This window comes from Bubalus bubalis, chromosome 4 (assembly GCF_019923935.1).
Source record: "Bubalus bubalis isolate 160015118507 breed Murrah chromosome 4, NDDB_SH_1, whole genome shotgun sequence".
Taxonomy (NCBI): Eukaryota; Metazoa; Chordata; class Mammalia; order Artiodactyla; family Bovidae; genus Bubalus; species Bubalus bubalis.
This window is the reverse complement of record NC_059160.1, coordinates 96,111,669-96,135,919: the sequence shown is the minus strand read 5'-3', so window position 1 is coordinate 96,135,919 and position 24,251 is coordinate 96,111,669. Positions and strand designations below refer to the sequence as shown.

At 38.8% G+C, this 24,251-nt stretch overlaps 1 protein-coding gene across 4 annotated transcripts in view; it reads right to left on the bottom strand.

Annotated features, from left to right (window-relative positions):
• Nucleotides 1-24,251, bottom strand: part of CEP83 (centrosomal protein 83) — a 144,306-nt gene that overhangs the window by 5,935 nt on the left and 114,120 nt on the right. For all 4 annotated transcript variants that reach the window (XM_044941819.2, XM_044941820.2, XM_006064485.4 and 1 more), the window contains 3 exons: nt 21,132-21,207; nt 18,881-19,038; nt 15,931-16,060 (listed from right to left, as the gene is read on the bottom strand). In XM_044941819.2, coding sequence (XP_044797754.2) covers nt 15,931-16,060; nt 18,881-19,038; nt 21,132-21,207 — 364 coding nt within the window. The remainder of the gene's footprint in view (nt 1-15,930; nt 16,061-18,880; nt 19,039-21,131; nt 21,208-24,251) is intronic.

The following is a 24,251-nucleotide window of genomic DNA, read 5'->3' as shown; positions in this document are numbered from 1 at the left end:
AATTAAAAATAGAACTACCAGTAATTCCACTTCTGGATATTTATCTAAGAAAAACAAAAATACTAACTTGAAAAGGCATATGCACCCCACGTTCACTGAAGCCTTATTTACAATAGCCAAGACATGGAGCAAGTGTCCATCAATGGATAAATGGATAAAGAAAATGTGATACACATACATTAGAATATGGTTCAGCCATAATAAATAAAATCTTGCCATTTGCAACAACATGGATGGATCTTGAGGACATTTTGCTAAGTATAATAAATTAGACTGAGAAAGAAAAACTACCATGTAATCTCACTTATATGTGTAATCTTTAAAATAAAATAAGCTCAAAGATATAGAGAACAGATGCGCAGTTGCCAAAAGCAGGGGGTGAGGGATGGGTGAAGTGGGTGAAGCAGATCAAAAGGTACAAACTTTCAGTTAAAAAATAAATAAGTCCTATGGATGTAATGTACAGCATGCTGATTATAGTTAATAACACTGTACTGCATATTTGAAAGTCGCTAAGAGATTTATCTTAAAAGTTCTCATCACAAGAAAAACAATTCTGTAGCTATGTATGGTGATGGATGTTAACTATTAACTAGATTTACTGTGGTAATAATTTTATTATACAAGTATCAAATTTTCTCTATGGAAGGTTTTAAATTAAGGATTCCATTTCCCTTATAGATACAGGACTATTTAGATTTCCTAATTTTTGTATTAGTTTTATTGAGATGTTCAAGGAATTTGTTCACCTAAATTGCATTATTAACATAGTTATTTTTATAATATTGTTTTAATATCTGTAAGATGTGTAGCGATATCCCCCTTTTCATCGGGATTGAACCCGGGTCTCCTGCACTGCAGGCAGATGCTTTACCGTCTGAGCTACCAGGGCCCATTATATTGTCCATTCTGTTTATTTACTTATCTACCTATGAGGAGTCTGGGGAGGATCAATTTTATCACCATCTTTTCAGATTGATCAGCCTTGGCAAGTTAAATTTTCTCTACTGTATACTTTCTCTTTATTGATTTCTGCTAAATCTACCCACAGAGTTCATAATTCAGTTAATTCAGTGTTTTTTAGTTCTCAACTTGCCATTAAAAAAAAAATGTCTTCTAGTTTTCTGGTGCAATTCTCAAGCACTTATTCTGGAGCATACACAACATGGTACTTTTATTTTTTTTTTTTTAACATGGTACTTTTAAAGTCTGTGTCTGATAACTCCATTACTTGGATCCCCTGTGGGGGGTTTGCTTACATTGGTTGTTACTTCTCTTGATTTTCAGTGTTATTTCCTCATGCAGCTATTTTTAAACCATTATTAATAGAAATTTGTTAAAACTGATGACCCCATATTGATACATTAACTGAGGTCCACAGTTTTCACTGTCATCCTTTGTGCTGTTCAGTTCTATGGTTCCATCACATGCATAATGTCATGTATCCACTACTGTGTGTGTTAATTGTTCAGTCATGTCCAGTATTGTAGCATCATACAAAAACAGTTTCACTGCCATAAAAATTCCCTGTGCCCTACCTGTTTATCCCTATTCCCTAACCTCACAAAGTCTGGCAACCATTGATATTTTTTCTGTCTCCATAGTTTTGCCTTTTCTAGAACGTCATGTATTTGAAATAACATAGTAAACAGTCTTTTCAGACCAGCTCTTTTCATTTAGTAAGGTTGCATTTAAGGTTCCTCCATATCTCTGTATGGCTTAATAGCTCATTTCCTTTATATCACTGAATAATATTCCCTTGTGTATATAAGAGATAATGTAAGAATAATAATAATATTCTCTTGTGTGGATATAGCAAAGTTTTTTTAACCATGCACCTACTTAAGGACATATTTCTTGCTTCCAACTTTTGGCAATAATGAACAAAGCTGCTATAAATGTTTGTGCACAGTGTTGTGCGTGTGTGTGAGAACATAAGTCTTCAACTCGTTTGAATAAATACTTAGGAGTGTGACCACTGGACTGTATGGCCAGACTATTTCAGCTTTGTAGGAAACTGCCAAAGGATCTTCCAAAATGGCTGTATCATTTTACAATCCCACCAGTAATAAATTCAAGTTCCTATTGTTCCATATCCTTAACAGCAGTTGATACTGTCAGTGTTTTGGATTTTAGTCATTCCAATAAATGTGCAGTGATGTCTATGTTTATTTTTTATTAGGGATAGATATTATAATTTAAAACCTGAGGAAGTAACTTGAAGCCTACAATGTTAGTTTCCCTTAGAAAAGATTTATACTTGTTTCTGGCAGGCAGCTAGGAACACTAACAAATAGGTGTTAATTTAATCTAGTTATGAGGACAGATCATCTGAAGCTGTGCTTCAGTACCTGCAAGGACCAAGCTATTTTCAGCTCACTCTTAGTCCAAGGGTATGTATGTTCCTTCACAATGTCAACCCAAAGCACTAGTGGACTCAGACCTGAGACCCTCTCTCTAGCAGATTCTGAACTCTGATTTTTGTTCCCCTATGAGGTTGTCAAAAGCTCTGCTTCACTTCTCAGCTCTCTCTTCTAGAACTGGCAGTCTCCTCTAAGGGAAAGGCAGCCAAATGCCGTGCTCCCCTCTCTAGGTTTCTCTCTCTCCAGGACCTTGGCCTCCTAATTCTTCACTGCCCTTCATGGGGATATTTTTAAAGATATTTTGTCTGCTTCTTCTAGTTCTCATGTGGAGAGCTGATCCACATATTTCCTAGTCTGTTATTATCAAAAGCATATGCTCCTTTTAGGTATTTTAGTTCAACTATCAGCAGACATGTTAAAGATGGAAATACTTAATACTTCATTATTATATAAAACTTAGATCTTAAAATCTAGTTATACTTCTCCATTTTTACTGCTCATTTAAACTGCAGCAATTTTTCACTTTCATCAAATCTTAACCAAGTATGTATATTTATATACACACACATATACAGAGTGCCCACTTAATTGGGCCCTATTTTAATCATAGGTAATACAAACTGTAGGGATTTCTGAGGGAACTCCAATCAATAAGGACAAAAACATGAGAAAAGGCTTTTTAGAAAGGATAAGAATTGAATAAGAATCTGTAATTCTATAAGAATGTGGAGTCCCCTGAAGGTTCTCCTGCAGTGGACTGATGGGTAAAAGCATTGTTTTGAAAAGATTAATATGGCATCAGTGTAAAAGATGGACCCTGAAGTTTGCCTCTTAACCTGGAGATAAGCTTCTTGAAGACAGGAGTCATGACACTGTTATCCTCATCACTGTAAAAACAAACAGCCATTTACTGAGCACTCTTCTTTGCCAGGAACTGAGCTGGAATGTTATAAAAGAGCTGCATGGCTGGTTGACTAGTAGACTCAATGAATGCCTTAGACTCTTAACGTTATCTTAATTTCCTCATAGATCCCTCATTATCTTGACTCAAGTCTCCGTCTTCAAACTCACCTGGAGGAAATGACCTTAGTTAAATACGACTCTACTGACTGCACAGTTGAACCTATAGCAACTGAAATATAGCTGGCATGTACACGTGCACTCACACATACACAAAATTATGCTGATTGGTCTCAAATTAACCAGCACTAACTTCAAATGGGGCTTCCCAGGTGGCTCAGTGGTAAAGAACCCATCCGCCAAGCAGGAGACATGGGTTCAATCCCTGAGTCAGGACAATTCCCTGGAGAAGAAAATAGCAACCTACTCCACTATTCTTGCCTGGGAAATCTGAAGGACAGAGGAGTCTGGCAGGCTATAGTCCATGGGGTCCCAGAGTCAGTCATGACTGAGTGACTAAACAACGTCAAATGGGCCCCAGAGGGTACCTGGGATTTCTACTAATTCCCCCAGTCCAATCACTCTCCCAAACTCTTATATTCTTTCACAACTTCTTGTCTCTCCTCAAATCTGTTAGACCTCCACTCTTCACAGTCTGAGCTGGTAACCCCGACTCTTTTTCACATTGAAAAAATAGCAGCAATCAGTAGAGAATTTCCACACATTCCCATTACATCCATCAATTTATCAGGAATTTACAACTAAATATTTTGTCATCTTTCCCGTTACAACAGAGACTGTGTCCCAATCCCTTCCCCCTCTGAACTGAATCTAACGCCCTTCTGCCTACTAAAACACATCGTCCCTTCATTTGCCCTCTTTCTCCCGCATTATCAGTTTTCCCCCTGCAACTGAATCATCCTATAATTTCTTCTTAAAAGAAGCCTTTGCTCCCACAATCTGAGCTATCTTACCCCAGTTCTCTGTTCTTCACAACAAAAGTCCTTGGAGAAACTATGTTCCACTTCAATCAGACCTGCATACCTACTATTCCACAGGAACAACTCTGGACAAAGCCCCCAACGATCACAAGGTTGTTGTTCAGTCGCTCAATTGTGTCCAGCTTTTTGTGACCCCATGGACTGCTGCATGCCAGGCTTCCCTGTCCTTCATCATCTCCTGGAGCTTGTTTAAACTCATGTCCCATTGAATCAGTGATGCCATCCAACCATCTCATCCTCTGTCATCCCCTTCTCCTCCTGTCTTCTATCTTTTCCAGCATCAGGTGACCAAAGTATTGGTGCTTCAGCTTCAGCATCAGTCCTTCCAATGAATATTCGGGTTGATTTCCTTAAGGATGGACTGGTTTGATCTCCTTGCAGTCCAAGGGACTCTCAGAAGTCTTCTCCGACACCACAGTTCGAAAGCATCAATTCTTGGGTGTTCAGCCTTCTTTATGGCTCAACTCTCTCATCCATACATGACCACCGGAAAAACCATAGCTTTCACAAGATGGACCTTTGTTGGCAAAGTAATGTCTCTGCTTTTTAATATACTGTCTAGGTTTGTCGTAACTTTTCTTCCAAGGAGCAAGCGTCTTTTAATTTCATGGCTGCAAGCACCATCTGCAGTGATTTTGGAGCCCCCCAAAATAGTCTGTCACTGTTTCCACTGTTTCCCCATCTATTTGCCATGAAGTGATGGGACTGGATGCCATGATCTTAGTTTTTTGAATGGTGAGTTTTAAGCCAGTTTTTTCACTCTCCTTTCACCTTCATCAAGAGGCTCTTTAGTTCCTCTTTGCATTCTGCCATAAGGGTGGTGTCATCTGCATATCTGAGGTTATTGATATTTCTCCCAGCAATCTTGATTTCAGCTTGAGCTTTATCCAGCCCAGCATTCTGCATGATGTACTCTGCATAGAAGTTAAATAAATAGGGTGATAAAATACAGCCGTGATGCACTCCTTTCCCAATTTTGAACCAGTCTGTCGTTACATATTCAGTTCTAACTGTTACTTCTGAACCTGCATACAATTTTCTCAGGAGGCAGGTAAAGTGATCTGGTATTCCGATCTCTTGAAGAATTTTCCAGTTTGTTGTGATCCACAGTCAAAGGCTTTAGTGTAGTCAATGAACCAGAAAGAGATGTTTTCTGGAAGTCCCTTGGTTTTTCAATGATCCAAAAAAATGTTGGCAATTTGATCTCTGGTTCCTCTGCCTTTTCTAAATCCAGCTTGAACATCTGGAAGTTCTTGGTTCATGTACTGTTGAAACCTAGCTTCAGGCATTTTCAGCATGACCGTGCTAGTGTGTGAGATGAGTATAATTGTGCAGTAGTTTGAACATTCTTTGGCAATGCCCTTCTTTGGAACTGGAATGAAACCTTTTCCAGTCCTACAGCCACTGTTGAGATTTCCAAATTTGCTGGCATACTGAGTGCAGCACTTTCACAGCATCATCTTTTAGGATTTGAAATAGCTCAGCTGGAATTCCATTACCTCTACTAGCTTTGGGCTTCCCTGTTGGCTCAGACAGTAAAGAATCTGCCTGCAATGCAGGAGACATGAGTTCGGTCTTTGGGTTGGGAAACTCCGCTGGAGGAAGGCACAGCAAGCTGCTTCCCTTGTAGTTCAGTAGGTAAAGAATCTGCCTGCAGTGCAGGAGACCCATGTTTGATCCCTGGGTTGGGAAGATTCCCTGGAGAAGGAAATAGCAACCCACTCCAGTATCCTTGCCTGGAAAATCTCATGGACAGAGGAGCCTGGTGGGCTGCAGTCACAAAGAGTTGGGCATGACTGAGCGACTAACACACTTACACTTATTCTTGCCTAGAGAATGCCCATGGATAGAGAAGCCTGGTGCACTATAGTCCATGGAGGTTACAAAGAGTTGGACATGACTGAGCGACTAAGCACACCACTAGCTTTGTTTGTAGTAATGCTTCCTATGGCCCACTGGACTCCAGGATATATGGTTCTAGGTGACAGATCACACCATCATGGTTATCCAGATTATTAAGATCTGTTTTGTATAGTTCTTCTGTGTATTCTTGCCAACTCTTAATATCTTCTGGTTCTGTTAGGTTCATACCATTTCTGTCCTTTACTGTGCCCAGCTTTGCATGAAATGTTCCCTTGGTGTCTCTCATTTTCTTGAAGAGATCTCTAGTCCTTCCCATTATATTGTTTTCCTCTAGTTTTCTTTTTAATACTCACATAGCCAAAGAAAATCTGTCTTCATATTACTATTTTATCATCTTACCATTGTGAAATAAAGTTCACATTATGGGAAGACAAGAAAAATTTAAACATAAAAATTCTTCTCTGACTTTGGCCTCCTCTCCTTTCACTGTGTATCTGTCATTATGCACTGACCAAATCTCCCCCATCAGCAGGAATATCTGCTCAACCATAAATGGCAGCATTCACCTGGCATCAACAAGACAACTCCTTGAAAGATAACATTCACTCTTGATCTCGTAAAGGGTCACACGACCCATATAACAATGGTGCTTAATTCTGGACTGTGTAAACTGTCAATAATATGTCATTTAATGTACAGCTCTCTGTCTCAAAAAAAAACTTAAATAAACTGCATCTTGACTTCTAATGGGGGAAACAGCTTTCAGAGCTTTCTGAGATGCTCTTCAATTATAATCCTCAAATTTGTCTCGAATAATATTTTACAATTCTTTCTTATATTGACTGATTAATTTTTCGTTGACACTAAAGAGCCTCTTGATGAAAGTGAAAAAGGAGAGTGAAAAAGTTGGCTTATAACTCAACATTTATAACTCAAAACTAAGATCATGGCATCCGGTCCCATCACTTCATGGCAAAAAGTTGGAGAAACAGTGGCAACAGTAACAGACTTTATTTTCTTGGGCTCCAAAATCACTGCAGATGGTGACTGCAGCCATGAAATTAAAAGACGCTTGCTCCTTGGAAGAAAAGCTATGACACACCTAGACAGCTTATTAAAAAGCAGACTTGACTTTACCGACAAAGGTCCATCTTGTGAAAGCTATGGTTTTTCCAGTAGTCATGTATGGATGTGTGAGTTCGACTATGAAGAAAGCTGAGCACCGAAGAATTGATGCTTTTGAACTGTGGTGTTGGAGAAGACTCTTGAGAGTCGCTTGGATTGCAAGGAGATCCAACCAGTCCATCCTATTCATTGGAAGGACTGATGCTGAAGCTGAAGCACCAATACTTTGGTCATCTGATGCGAAGAACTGACTCACTGGAAAAGACCCTGATGCTGGGAAAGATTGAAGGTGGGAGAAGGGGACGACAGAGGATGAGATGGCTGGATGGCATCACTGATGTGATGGACATGAGTTTGAGTAGGCTCTGGGAATTGGTGATAGAGAAACCTGGTGTGCTGCAGTCCATGGGGTTGCAAAGAGTCAGACATGACTGAGCGACTGATTCGATCTGATGAATGTCATTTGACACGGCTAATTATTCTTGAAGCATTTTTCTTCACTTGGCATCCAATACTTTATTGGTTCTTTTCCTATCATACCGACCACTCTGCCTTAACTTCCCAACTTCTAAAGTTTGGAATTCCTCAAAACTCAATCCTCAAACCTGTTCTTTTCTGTCTTTCTTCACTTTCTAGGTGACCTCATTTAGTCCCATTGCTTTCAATACCATTTACACATTGCCGCTACTGCTAAGTTGCTTCAGTCGTGTCCAACTCTGTGTGACCCCATAGACAGCAGCCCACTAGGCTCCTCTGTCCCTGGGATTCTCCAGGCAAGAACACTGGAGTGGGTTGCCATTTCCTTCTCCAATGTATGAAAGTGAAAAGTGAAAGTGAAATCACTCAGTCGTGCCCGACTCTTAGGGACCCCATGGACTGCAGCCTACCAGGCTCCTCCATCCATAGGATTTTCCAGGCAAGGGTACTGGAGTAGGGTGCCACTGCCTTCTCCGATTTACACATTCAGATCAGATCAGATCAGTCGCTCAGTCGTGTTCGACTCTTTCTGACCCCATGAATCACAGCATGCCAGGCCTCCCTGTCCAACACCAACTCCCGGAGTTCACTCAGACTCACGTCCATCGAGTCAGTGATGCCATCCAGCCATCTCATCCTCTGTCGTCCCCTTCTCCTCCTGCCCCCAATCCCTCCCAGCATCAGAGTCTTTTCCAATGAGTCAATTCTTCGCATGAAGCGGCCAAAGTACTGGAGTTTCAGCTTTTAGCATCACTCCTTCCAAAGAAATCCCAGGGCTGATCTCCTTCAGAATGGACTGGTTGGATCTCCTTGCAGTCCAAGGGACTCTCAAGAGTCTTCTCCAACACCACAGTTCAAAAGCATCAATTCTTCAGAGCTCAGCCTTCTTCACAGTCCAACTCTCACATCCATACATGACCACAGGAAAAACCATAGCCTTGACTAGACAAACCTTTGTTGGCAAAGTAATGTCTCTGCTTTTGAACATGCTATCTAGGTTGGTCATAACTTTCCTTCCAAGGAGTAAGCGTCTTTTAATTTCATGGCTGCAGTCACCATTTGTAGTGATTTTGGAGCCCAGAAAAATAAAGTCTGACACTGTTTCCACTGTTTCCCCATCTATTTCCCATGAAGTGGTGGGACCGGATGCCATGATCTTCGTTTTCTGAATGTTGAGCTTTAAGCCAACTTTTTCACTCTCCACTTTCACTTTCATCAAGAGGCTTTTGAGTTCCTCCTCACTTTCTGCCATAAGGTTGGTGTCATCTGCATATCTGAGGTTATTGACATTTCTCCCAGCAATCTTGATTCCAGCTTGTGCTTCCTCCAGCCCAGCGTTTCTCATGATGTACTCTGAATATAAGTTAAATAAACGGTGACAATATACAGCCTTACGTACTCCTTTTCCTATTTGGAACCAGTCTGTTGTTCCATGTCCAGTCCTAACTGTTGCTTCCTGACCTGCATACAAATTTCTCAAGAGGCAGATCAGGTGGTCTGGTATTCCCATCTCTTTCAGAATTTTCCACAGTTTATTGTGATCCACACAGTCAAAGGCTTTGGCATAGTCAATAAAGCAGAAATAGATGTTTTTCTGGAACTCTCTTGCTTTTTCTATGATCCAGCAGATGTTGGCAATTTGATCTCTGGTTCCTCTGCCTTTTCGAAAACCAGCTTGAACATCAGGAAGTTCATGGTTCACATATTGCTGAAGCCTGGCTTGGAGAATTTTGAGCATTACTTTACTAGCGCGTGAGATGAATGCAATTGTTCAGTAGTTTGAGCATTCTTTGGCATTGCCTTTCTTTGGGACTGGAATGAAAACTGACCTTTTCCAGTCCTGTGGCCACTGCTGAGTTTTCCAAATTTGCTGGCATATTGAGTGCAGCACTTTCACAGCATCATCTTTCAGGATTTGGAATAGCTCAACTGGAATTCCATCACCTCCACTAGCTTTGTTCGTAGTGATGCTTTCTAAGGCCCACTTGACTTCACATTCCAGGATGTCTGGCTCTAGGTCAGTGATCACACCATCGTGATTATCTGGGTCGTGAAGCTCTTTTTTGTACAGTTCTTCTGTGTATTCTTGCCATCTCTTCTTAATATCTTCTGCTTCTGTTAGGTCCATACCATTTCTGTTCTTTATCGAGCTCATCTTTGCATGAAATGTTCCTTTGGTATCTCTGATTTTCTTGAAGAGATCCCTAGTCTTTCCCATTTGAGCCCCAAATCTTTATCTCCAGCCCAGTCCTATTCCCTGAAGTCCTGATTCATGTATTCACCAGAATACTTAATGTCTCCACTTGGAAGACTAGTGGGCATCTCAAAGAGTTAATGTGTCCAAAGGGGGCATCTCTGTTTTACCCCTGAATCTGTCCTATCCAAGGTCTTTCCCATGTCAGTAAACAGCAATTCTACTTTAACCAGGTACTCAAGCCCACCATCTCAGTCACCTTTGATACATCTCCGTAATAACCTATAACCACTGTAAGCTCCACCTTTAAAAATGTATCCAGAATCCTACCATCAGCCTACTACTAGTTCTCTACAGCTCCCATCTGGACACGGAAAAGTGGTCTTCCTGAGTCCTCTTTGCCCCACTTACACAACAGGCAGAAATTCTCTTAAAATATAATTCAGATTATATCATGTCTCAATTCAAAACTCTCTAGTGTGTTCCTATTATTCAGAATAAAATGCAAAAAAAAAAGCCCCAACATTACCTAGCCTCCTCCTACTTCTCTCCATTTCAGCCAATCAGGTCTCCCTTCTTGTATTCTTTCAACACACCAAGTCGACTCCTGCCTCCACCTTTTACTTTCTATTCCCTCTGGAACATTCTTTCCCTACAAACAAAAGATGGCCTCTCCCTTCTTTCCTCCAGGTCTCTGCACAATGTTACTTTATCAGAGCCTTCCCTGATCACCTGTATAAACCACCACCCTCTACCTCCACTAGTTTTCCTCTTAGCACACATCTTCACCTGATATGTATTTGTTTCTTTACCCCATGTCTCCCATCCACTATCATATAAGCTCCTTAGTACAGTCTTTATTTGTATATACCTGCAAATAAAACAATACGTAGCATATAGCAGGTTCTCAATGAATTTGTTGAGTAAACTGACTACATGAATACAGAGAAGAGAAGAGTCTGAGCTCAGATGTTAGCAATAGGAATAAAAAGAAATGAGGTGGGCAAAATGTGAGATATATTATAAAGGAAGAATTCATAGGCTCTAGTGACTGGGTAGATGAGTGTCTCCATAATACTTACGTTTACTCAGAATATAACTGTGATATAAAAAGAAACGTATTTGGTCTTTTTCCTGGGTTACTGGCAGAGAGCTCCTAAAACTCATGGAATTTCTTGAGTGACAGAAGCATCTTTTGCTATTCATAATCAGCCCTTTTGAACCATATCTGAGTTAATACTAATGAGTTAACTTAGGGTGCAATCCCTAGATAGTCTTAAAATAGGACTAGTCACTAGAAAAACCAAGTGGTAAGAAGGTAGGAACTTTCAGCCCTACTCCCACCTCCCATTCTCAACTTCTGGGAGGCGGGGTACTGAGACCAACACCTATAAAAACGCTTAACAAGGACACCTGGAAAGCCTCCAGCACAGTGAGTACACTGATTTGCTAGGAGGGTGGCACATCCCACCCCTTCTATACCTTGCTGTACACATCTCTTCTATTTGCTATTCCTGAGTCGTATTATAATAAACCAGTAAATACGAATTAAATGTTTCCATAGAACCTGGGCAGGGGTTTTACAGGGACCCCGATTAACAGCTCTCAGTCAGCAGTGCAGAAGGCTGAGAACCCTGCAGCTGACATGCAGGCAGTCTATGAGATGGAGTCCTTCAGTCTGCGGGAGCTGATGCAGTGTCAGAATTCAACTGAACAGTCAGATGCCCAGCTGGTGTACAGAAAATTAGGTAATTGGTTCTTGGTGCTGGAAAACACTCCAGAGTGGCCTTATTTTAAAAAAAGGGTAGAGTTAAGATTGAGAGTAGGCCCTGAATCCAATATTGACTTGTGTTCTTATAAAAAGGGAGAAATTTGGACACACAGACAGACGCACAGAGAGACCACCATGTGAAGTCAGAGGCACCGTCCACCAGCAGCTGGGAGAGAGGCATGGAGCAGACACTTACCCCAGAGCCCCTAGAGGGAGCATGGCCCTATGGACACCTTGGTTTTGGACTTCTAACTTTAGAACCATAACATTATACATTTCTGTTGCTTTACGCCACATAATTTGTAGTAATTTGTTATAGCAACCCTAGAAAACTAATACAAGGATTGACTAGATTTGGGAAAAGGGAGTCCTCAGGATGAATCACAGGTTTGAAGTATAAGTGATTGGAAGAATGGTGCTCCACTGAAAGAAATCAGAGTCCAGAGGGGAAAGTAGCTGTAAGAAATGGTTTTAATTTTGATTTTAGTCTGATACAATCACAGGATAATCAAATGGATGCCTTAGTGTTATAAACATTACAACACAAAAGAGTATAAGACAAATCAAAAGATATTGATGCAAGAATCAAAGCTAAAATTTTCCTTTTATCACATTCTAGCCAAATTCAATGGATTCTTTACAACAATCATGAGCATTTATCTTTGATATCTTTCTTTCCTGTGGCTTATATAACAACATACTATAGATTCTACCTCTATGACCATCTGACCATTCCTCTACTAAATCAGCTACTTTCTCAGTCAACTTAGTTCATAGTCCTTTTATTTTTCAGCCATTCCCCAACTTTGAAGGATCTAATTATACATCTTTAATCTGAACTACTGATCTTTATGCTTTATGTTCCATTGTTTCTGGTTACCTACACAATATCTTCACTTAAGAGTCCAGGACTTGTCTACATGGATGCACTGTTATCAGTTTATACTGGACATGTGTTTAGTCAAATACATCTTCTCTTTGTACTCAACTGACACATGCTCTTTATTTCATTATGATAACTCCTCTTATATCCTCTCATAGCTAAAATACTTCCTATTTTCCTTTTTCTTATTTAGCACTGTAATAGTCTGTAATTTTTTTTCTTTTGGAATACTTTTAGGAGTCATCCTTCACCTTCATTCTATACTGCAAGCCCAAATTCCAGACCTCTTACGTCATTTTAAGATTATTGTAATAGCTTTCTAACTAGTCTGTCTTCAAGCTTTCTTCTCGCTAGGAGAGTGGTTCTCAAATTTTAGTGTCCATACAGATCACATGGAAGTGACTAATAGATTCTTTAGGTATTGGATGTTATTTTATTTCTCCAATTAGATTATATGGTCAAAAAGGAGGAATTAATCATGGCTTCTATGTTCTGCTTAGTGTATAACATAATGCCAGGCCACAAAACACGTTCAATAGATATTTTACAACTTTAAGACTATGGTTCATTTCTTTTTCTAAACCATTCATAACCTCTAACTAAGAATTATTTCAAAGACATATACCTTAGAATAAAAATCACAAGTTATTTCAAGTGCCTCAAAGGGAAAAACACAAATCATTGTCCTCTTGCCAAGAGATTGCTCTTCATACTCACACTTTAAGAATGTGTGAGGAAAACATACAGGGAAGTCATCAGTTACAGAAGGGCATTCCAACTCAAGACACCTGGTCAAGCTTTTCCAAACAAATCAACAAAATACCATTACACACAGTCGTTACATCTTCGTGTAATGTCACTTACCAGAAAGGATATAAGCTTTGTGCTTAAAGAGGCTGGAGTTGTAAACGAACAGTCAGACGGCAGTGAGCCATTTCACCTAGCCTGTAGGAAAAAGATCAAGCTGCTGCTCCCCAGTTATAAGAACCTCTCACAGGAAAATAACTCGAAAGGATTATGATTTCTGCTCTAGACTTAATACATATTTGACCTGTTTTCAATCTTACCACGTAAGAAAGTTGTGACTTTTGTCATCTAAAGAAATTTTAAGTCTGCTGCAATTTTACGAATCCTCTTTATGCTATCTTATAAGCCAAAATTTTCATACAGAAACATTAATTTGAATGGGAAAAGGGTCTGAGTTAAAGAAATTAATTTTATAGTGACTGTTTTGCCACAAGAAATAAGACTCATGTGCATTATGGCTACAATAGAGCAGTAGAGTATCTGGAATCAAAGAAAGGGGGAAATGAAAAGAGTAACAACGCAGAAAAAACACAGAATTAAGAATAGAAAGATGCAGGTTTCAGTCATGGCGTTCCTAACTAGTCAAGTGATCTTGGCTACCTACCACTTCAGTTTCCTAATCTGCAAAAATCTATCTGAATACTAAGATCTCCCAGCCCTAAAATGACATACACTTATATACTTTTGACTGTATTTCCATGTCACATGTATTGTCTGTTTTTTCACTTTAATTGAGGTACAGTTGTAAGCCTACAGGGTAGTGTTCCACATGATGGGATAGCTCTGGGTCATAATTATTTACTGAATTAACAACTTTCTACAACTTAAAATCATAATCCACAGATTACATTTTTAAAAGTAAAATAGATATTTACTATATTCATACTCATCATTTGGCAGTTATTTCAGTAGGAAAAACATTCATCCTAGGTCAATACTGATCAAAGGTTATTTTGCAAGTTTCTTAAAATACCACCTTCTCCCCTCTTTCAGGTATACCTATGATTAGTTGATAATCTCTCTCACCACTGGATGTCACTTTTGCACCAAAGGAAGTCAACCCAACCTAACCTCAATAATTAGAATGTGATCTCTAAGATACTTACCTCTAAAGCCTCAACATAAAAGTTTTTCTGTGAAAGATAAAATCAGCCCTTGTAATTTCTAATGATTTCCAGCTAAAATCTGGCTTCAGATGCTTTTAGGCATCTGAATACACGGAGGCATAAGTAGGATTTCTGAGATCATCCCAAGCCGTGAAATAACTTCACTAAAACCCCATCAATATCGATACACTGCTCAGTACTTATATGGACAGAAGGAAAGAGAAAGAGAAGTGATAGACTCAGGAAAAAACAATGAAACAACATAAGTATTTATATTTGAGTATAAAACACTGGTATTCCTATATAGTTAAGTACTGTTTTATAATCTCACTGTTATACTACTTTTAGCATACAAAAAAGAAAAATGCAATATTTATAAACCAAGAAAGTGGGGAAATAACAACGTTTAGGTTTCTCATGTTGTCACTCCAACTATCAGAGCAAATTTGGCAGTTATATCTAATAACATAAACAAGTCACTAGGAACTGCGTCCTTTATTTCCAAATTCAGAATATGTAAATGATATACAGTTCTCTTAAGCAAATATGAACAACTACACTTAACAATAAACATATAGACATTAAGATACCAATCTGTATATGTCCTGAAGTACCTTCCTCTCACTTTAGACCTTCTCACTTTCTCACACCAAAGCCAGTACTAAGGGAACTTATGAAATGAAGACATAACAATTCATTTATGGGATTTTTTTTTTTTTTTTTTTTTACTACTTTCCCCTTCACCCAACATACATGTGCCAATCTTGCTGAAAATAACTGCTCAATTGCTGCCATAGTGAGCCATGGTTATTAATGGGGCTATGCTGCATTCCTTGGGTCTGCTTTTGTAAAAACCATTGACTTAGATGAATCACCTGGTTACATTATTTCCATGATGCCCTGGACTAAAGTTTTTAGGTTCTGGAGAAAGTATGCCTGCAAAGATGAAGTTTTAAAAAGATCATGAGTGTGGGAACTATCACAAGTGTTTCAGAAGCCAGGGGAGTCCTAGTTCCTTCTGCTGGGGTAAGGAGATACTTGCTCCTATATTCCTGAGTTGGAAACAAAAAAGTATTGGAACCACAAAAACAATGTTACAAGAACTGGTTAAGCACAGCTGAAACAGACCTAATCACACTGTAAGTGAAGAATGAGTTAAATGAGCCTTGTATGGGCTGGTCTAGAAACTATCAATGAAAACTACCATCTCTGTGGAAAAACGTATGTGGGTTCTGGAAAACTGACTTGTACACATATTTTGAAATAAACTTGTTGACTAGTTTGCATGTTCCCAATTTATCTTTGCAAAGTTGACAGCAAAATGTCATGTTTAAATATCAAACTTAACATACCACTAAAGTCTGTTTTAATTATGTATTATATTCTTCTAAAATAGTTATGTTTTTACTCTACAGAAATAATTTAATAAGAACCACTTGCCTTTTTTTGGGCAATTGCAGCTCGCTGCAATTTCTCTTTAGCTTGATTATACTTTTCTTCTCTGTCAGTGATACGTTCATGAAGCTTATGCTTTTCTTCCAACCATTGTATCTGCTTCTCTTCCAATGCCCTGTCAGAGAATGTATGCAAAACCTATTAACCCTTAGAATTAAATAGATATTACCACAAGTATAGTCAAACTCACTACCTCCTCCTTCACCACCTTCTTCCTTATCCAACACAGGCATTCTTGCATGACCACATTATTTCCTAACACCACCATTAGTGACTGTTTCCTATGAGCCAGCCACTGTGCTTATTAAAAGAGTACATGTACTACATCATTTATTCTTCATAAAAATCTTTTTATTTTTTAAATGAAGGATAATTGCTTTACAGAATTTTGTTGTTTTCTGTCAAACCTAAACATGACTTAGCCATAGATATATATATATCCCCCCAGTTTTGAACCTCCCTCCCATCTCCCACCCCATCCCACCTCTCTAGGTTGATACAGAGCCCCTGTTTGAGTTTCCTGAGCCATACAGAAAATTCCTGTTGACTATCTATTTTACATATGGTAATGTAAGTTTCCATGTTACTCTTTCCATACATCTCATCCTCTCCTCCCCTCTCCCCATGTCCATAAGCCTGTTCTCCATGTCTGTTTCTCCATTGTTGCTCTTCAATACCATTTTTCTAGATTCCATATATATGCGTTCAGTTCAGTCGCTCAGTTGTGTCCGACTCTTTGCAACCCCATGAACCACAGCACACCAGGCCTCCCTGTCCATCACCAACTCCCGGAGTCCACCCAAACCCAAGTCCATTGAATCAGTGATGCCATCCAACCATCTCATCCTCTGTCGTCCCCTTCTCCTTCTGCCCTCAATCTTTCCCAGCATCAGGGTCTTTTCCAATGAGTCAGCTCTTTGCATCAGGTGGCCAAAGTATTGGAGTTTCAGCTTCAACATTAGTCCTTCCAATGAACACCCACGACTGATCTTTAGGATGGACTGGCTGGATCTCCTTGCAGTCCAAGGGACTCTCAAGAGTCTTCTCCAACACCACAGTTCAAAGGCATCAATTCTTTGGCGCTCAGCTTTCTTTATAGTCCAACTCTCACATCCATACATGACCACAGGAAAAACCATAGCCTTGACTAGACGGACCTTTGTTGGCAAAGTAATGTCTCTGCTTTTTAATATGCTGTCTAGGTTGGTCATAACTTTACTTCCAAGGAGTAAGCATCTTTTAATTTCATGGCTGCGATTACCATCTGCAGTGATTTTGGAGCCCAGAAAAATAAAGTCAGCCACTGTTTCCACTGTTTCCCCATCTATTTCCCATGAAGTGATGGGACCGGATGCTATGATCTTCATTTTCTGAACTTTGAGCTTTAAGCCAACTTTTTCACTCTCCTTTTTCACTTTCATCAAGAGGCTTTTGAGTTCCTCTTCACTTTGATACCACCAAGCTATTAAAAACTGAGCCCAGTAAAGATGGCAATCAGCATTGTTATCAAGTCTTAATGTGATATATTTTCTAGCTAGAGTAAATTTCATATACATGCTATTTTATAGTAACATCATAACAACTTACATCTTTAAAGCTTTTCTGTATGCTTTATGATTTTTTTGTATCCTCACTATAGGCAGTACAAATGAGATATACAAACCCTGAGGAGTCAAGACTACATGACTAAGGTCATGCAGATTTTAAGTGTCTTTGCTGGGACCAAAATCACATCTTATTGACTGCTAGTCCAGCTATTTTCTGCTATGTAATCCTATAAATGGGCTTCCCTGGTGGCTCAGTAGTAGAGAATCTGCCTGCCAATGCAGGAGAAGAGGGTTTGACTGCAGGGTTGGGAAGATCCCCTGGAGAAGGAAATGGCAACCCACTCCAGTAGTCTCGCCTGGGAAATCCTGTGGAAAGAGGAGCCTGGCAGCCTATTAATTCATGGAGTCGCAAAGAGTTGGACACAACTTAGCGACTAAACAACAATCCTATGAATAACATTCAGAAACCAATGATAAGTTGGTTAAATTTGCTAGCTATCCTGTTATTAGAATTCTTAAGCACATTTGAAATCAAACACTTAAAGGTTTAAAGGATTCCAAAACACTTAAAGGATTCCAAGATACAAATTTCTATTTTTTTTTTTTTTTGCAAAATGTAAGCAAAATAATTTGGACTCTGTGGTATGTCACAACACATCATGGACAATTATCTTGCTTACTTTTCTTGAAATTCAACCACATATATGAAGCCATGGTCAAGCCTTAAAAAATGAAAAACTGAAAATAAGAAAAAAAATTTTATGTGGCAAGCAGCCTTCAGAAGAAAAAATGTGAAAAGAATAATGTTTCTAGATTGAAAAACTTATAATGACATGTTATAATAACAAAGCAAATACAAAATAGTAGTTTTCTACCATATATAAACAAAATTTTCCAGGGAAATCTTGATCACCACAATCATCTCCCTACAGTTTACTAGACTGTCTATTACTAAGAGATTCCAAGATCAAAAAATATAAACAAATAAATGAGCTTTTCAAAGAGAAAATTCAAAAGATTCTAATTCTCGGAAGTAAATTGTACATATCAAAAATTTTGTTTCTGACTTCTAGCATTCAGAAGAATTTATATATTTGAAGTAATAAGAAATGTATTGATTTACTCAATGAATAAAGAAGTGTTTCTTTGAAGGTTTTCAAAACACTGTGGTCAGGCAGAATTTTAAGAGGTCTTTTCTTTTTTTAAAAAACCAATCTCAGAGTTCTAAAAGCTCATCTCTAGAAACAGAAAATACATTACCTAAAACCACTGTACATTTCGATGGGGTATTTTAACTAGTAATCAAAATACATTCAACACTGGAATCATCGTTAAAAGAATACAGCATAAAGAAGAAACAATTTGTACATAAAAAAAGCAAACTCTACTTTTCAACTTCTAGTTGTGCTTTTTCAGCTTGGCTTCTTAAATTTCGGCATTCCTGTTTTAACCTCTCCACCATTTCCTTCAGTATTTGGTTTGAATTCAGCAACTCATTTTCTGACTGTGCCAGTGAGGTCACTTGGATCTGCAAACCACTGATTTGCTTAAAAGAGAAGAGAAACATAAACAAATGCAACAGAATATGAGAGACACAGAAGACACTAATCTTCCCTCACAAATGTCCCACCCAACTGATGTGCCCTTGGGGATGCCCTGGAACAAAATAATAAAAAGCAGCAGCATTAGGATCATTTCTTAATATAACCAGAGACTATAAAGAACCTTATTCCTCAATCTGCAACTGAGTCTTCTCTCCTCTTGCCCAAATAAGCAGGCCAGAAGAGGTACTAGAAACGGGGAGAAGGGTCCTTAGAAAGAGAGCAGCAAGGTGAGCAAAGAGAATCCAAATATGAGTCTCCTAGCCTCCTAGGAAAGAATAGATTTTAAAAGGTGAGCTGGGAAAGCTGCTAAGAAAACCATCTCATACTTTCACAAACCTTGTGATTAGCACTCCATCAGGGGGTTCTGCTTTCTGAACAGTCAGAAATCATAAATACAGAAAGGCTCACTCTCACATTGTTTCTGAGTAGTTTTCAAGCAGTCTATACATCCAGTGTTGGGCAGAAGAAAGATAATTTGAGAAACCTAATGAATGGTAGGGATTCCTTTGCCTCTAGACCCATTTATCAAACTGTGAAATGTCACTCAGGCTTCTCTATCCCAGTTTATCTCTATAGTACTTTTTCTCATGAAAAGTAGTTGATTATCTAGTTACAAATTAACAGGCTAGGAGATTCACATCACTGCTCTTAAGTTCTATCCAAATAACACATTTGGGACACATTTATACCTACTTCTTGCAAAAGGCATTTTACCAATTAATAAACAAGTTCTCCTTTTTCTTTCACTTTCTTCTACCTCTAAAAGCCAATCTCTGAGAGAAGTTAGGAGGCAGAGAGTTTAAGTGATTTCAGATCAAAAGAATTCATTATAAGACAAGAGTCAAAAGAAAGCAGATTCTTTATGCAATAAATAAGAAATAATTCCATTACTTTCTTATGGTAGCAAAGCCATCTACAGAATTATATAGGTACAAAAAGCAATCATCAGAAAAATAAAGTAAAAAGGTTATGTCTCAGATTTCTATTTTAGAATGAATTTCTCCAGAAGAATATTCAGTATTTTTAACTGCAGCTATAAATATTAAATCTGTATTATAGATGGCTGAACAAGCAACCTTCAAAGAGCTTAATACTTTTCCATATCTTCAGGATGACAGAAAGCTCAATGCCAATGAAACTAGATAACTTCTGAGTATTAAACATTATGCCCTCCTACTTCAGACTCAGAAACCATAACTATATATGCAAAGCATAAATCCTAAAAGTGGAATTTTCACTCCTCATGTTTTGCCCATATAGATCTTTCCTAAACCCAAACAACTTTAATTAAAATATGAATTTCCTTCCATAAATACAACTCTTTAGATTTCAGAGGGATGTAATAAAAAAATAGCTCATGGAATAAGAAATGCAAAGTTACAAGTCAATCACACAAGTAACTCAAAACAGGGATGATCTTTCTAATTCATTTTTTAAATTCATAATATCAAAATATTGTCCTTTAAAATATAATTTTAAAAAACTGATCTTGGGACCTCTCTGATGGTCCTATGGTTAATAATATGACTGTCAATGCAGGGCACAAGGGTTCAATCCCTGGTCCCAGGAAGATTCCACACGCCATGGGGCAAGTAAGCCCACGTGCCACAAGTGCTAAGCCCAACACCACAACTACTGAAGCCCAAGCACCCTAGGGCCCACGCTCCACAGTAAGAGAAGCCGCAGTACTGAGAAGTCTGCACACCACAACCAGAGAGCAGCCCCCGCTCACTGCAGCTAGAAAGACTGTGTGAGGCCATGAAGACGCGGCACAGCCATAAGTAAATAGTGATAAAAAACTGATCGTGGGCCACAGCATATAAATATTTTAAGAGAAATAGCAATTAGCAAAAGAAACTTAATAAACAAGAGCTTAAAGAGGTTTAAACACTTTATCTTTACATATCAACCTCATCAATTCATTATCAATTGAAATATTTTCAGAATTCTTATATATAAAATGCCAATAGATTCAAAACACAGATTTAAAGAAGCACTTAAAAAAATAAAAGCAATATGTTTGCTAAAATAATACCTGTTTCAGGTCAGAATTTTCTTTTTTTTCTTTTTCTGCATTTTCAATATCCACAATTTGTTGTTGAAGTTTTAACCTAAAAGTCACAACCCAACAAAAGATATTATTAAAAATCCATAGTTCATATATTTCACTGAGTTAGACAATCATCTTACTGAGTGCTCATATTGACACATGGCATTGTCTTTATGCAAAGTGGTAGATTCAAAGGCAAAGATTTTGACTTCAAGCAACCAAGTTGTTATATATAAGTAAATGTTATATATAAGTAAAATGTAACAAACTTCTACTTCTGCTATGAAAAAATCTATGAACTATGGGCACAGAGAAGATGAGAAATCAATTCTATCTAGAAGGATGAGAGATTACTACATGGAGATGTAACTCTGATGGGTAGGGCTCTGACAAACACAGGGGACAGACAGCCTGAACAAAAGGCTTTGGTGGAGAAGAGCACAATGGGTTAGTAAGGCAAGAGAAAGCAGTCCAGTTCAGGAGGAGCCATCTTACAGCCAGGCAGTGTTTCACAATTTACAACATGCTTTCAGATATACTGCTTCTTCATTTTCATTCCACTAGGTTATACAGCTTCTAAATGTATCTTTAAAGCCTTCCATGATGTCTAGAGTATAACAGACAACATTTAATTAAGGTTGGCCAGTTTAGTAATGGAGAAGGCAATGGCACCCCACTCCAGTACTCTTGCCTGGAGAATCCCATGGACAGAGGAGCCTGGTAGGCTGCTGTCTATGGGGTCACACAGAGATGGACACGACTGAGCGACTTCACTTTCACTTTTCACTTTTATGCATTGGAGAAGGAAATGGCAACCCACTCCAGTGTTCTTGCCTGGAGAATCCCAGGGACGGGGGAGCCTGGTGGGCTGCCGTCTATGGGGTCGCGCAGAGTCGGAGACGACTGAAGCGACTTAGCAGCAGCAGCAGTTTAGTAATTTCTCACAATAGTTCTATGGAAGTAACAAGAGTCATCTTTATAATTCCAAATAATACAGAAAGACAGACTGAGGCTTAGCTAAGTCAGGCCCAAATCACATGGCTACCAAGCAGCCAAATTAAGATGGGACAAAGGTCTTCTAATACCTAAGTATTCCTGTGTCCCACTTCATTATGCCACAATTATACTGATTTTAAATCCAGAATTTAGAAGAAAACTATCTAGTACAAGACAACATACTATGTTCTGTAAAATATATTGAGTTTTCATCCCTGAGATGAAAGAACACTTACACAATTTGTGTCCTCTTCAAAAGGAATGATACATTCTCAGCCAAAACCTTAAAAACACAGTGCATCCCTAGTGACCAAAGGACTAACCTCATGAGAAAGACTTTACACTAATTAGCTTTGACAGGATAAGCTCTCAACCCTCCCTTTTGAAAATCCTTCAAACACTTACCTCAAATATAATTTGTTTGGCACGTACTCTTTATAGTTTAGCATTAATAGCATGCCTTTTCAACCTAATTAAAACTGCTTCTTGGGAAGACAACATTCTCAAGGGCCTAGAGTTGTGCTTTAAACACTAATAAAGATTCAGTATTTGCTGATGGACTAAATGAACCAACTCAAATCTTGGATTAAATATTTAAATGCACAAGTTGGTTGGACAATATGACATGGACGAACCATAAAATACACTGCTTCTGAGATAGGTACATACAAAGCCAGAAACAATTGCTCTAAAGGAAGAGAGCCAGTCTTGCTCTGCCTGTGCTCCTTTGACAGGACCAGTCACACTCTGATTCTGTAAGTCTAGCTATACGTAATGCTCTCAAACCTGTGCATTTTTCCCTTAAATGTTTATGGTGTTATTAATTTGGCACTTTTAGGTTACTGAGTTAATAAAAGTTTCTTTTCACGTAACCATGAAGATGATAATAGAGGAGAAAACACCGTGGGTCCTCTCTCAGGTCCAGAGTTACAGTGAGGCTTCAAATATAGCTTGGCTCTTGTCAAGATTTTGGATACACCTGGTAAATCAGTTAAGAAACAAGACCCAGTTATGAAAGTATTTAGTTCAGTTCAGTTCAGTCGCTCAGTCGTGTCCGACTCTTTGCGACCCCATGAATCGCAGCACGCCAGGCCTCCCTGTCCATCACCAACTCCCGGAGTTCATTCAAACTCACATCCATCAAGTCGGTGATGCCATCCAAGCATCTCATCCTCTTGTCGTCCCCTTCTCCTCCTGCCCCCAATCCCTCCCAGCATCAGAGTCTTTTCCAATGAGTCAACTCTTTGCATGAGGTGGCCAAAGTTCTGGAATTTCAGCTTCAGCATCATTCCTTCCAAAGAAATCCCAGGGCTGATCTCCTTCAGAATGGACTGGTTGCATCTCCTTGCAGTCCAAGGGACTCTCAAGAGTCTCCTCCAACACCACAGTTCGAAAGCATCAATTCTTCGGCACTCAGCTTTCTTCACAGTCCAACTCTCACAGCCATACATGACCACTGGAAAAACCATAGCCTTGACTAGACAGACCTTTGTTGGCAAAGTAATGTCTTTGCTTTTGAATATGCTATCTAGGTTGGTCATAAGGAGTAAGCATCTTTTAATTTCATGGGTGCAATTACCATCTGCAGTGATTTTGGAGCCCAAAAAAATAAAGTCTGACACTGTTTCCACTGTTTCCCCATCTATTTCCCATGAAGTGATGGGACCAGATGCCATGATCTTGTTTTCTGAATGTTGAGCTTTAAGCCAACTTTTTCACTCTCCACTTTCACTTTCATCAAGAGGCTCTTTAGTTCTTCTTCACTTTCTGCCATAAGGGTGGTGTCATCTGCATATCTGAGGTTATTGATATTTCTCCTGACAATCTTGATTCCAGCTTGTGCTTCTTCCAGCCCAGAGTTTCTCATGACGCTTTCTAAATAAATTATGTAGACATGAAGAGAAACAAAAATGCCCTACATACAAAATTCGAAGCCAAATAAACCAAAAAATGATAGAGTATCTGACAATCATTAAACATGAAAGAGGTAAGAATATCATTTTGGTAGACTATAAAAGATGATCTACATAATTCTCTTCAGTTCACTTTGCTGAAGCAGTGCTGGCTTAGAATTCACAACTGGTTGGAGATTTTTATTTCTTTAAGGAG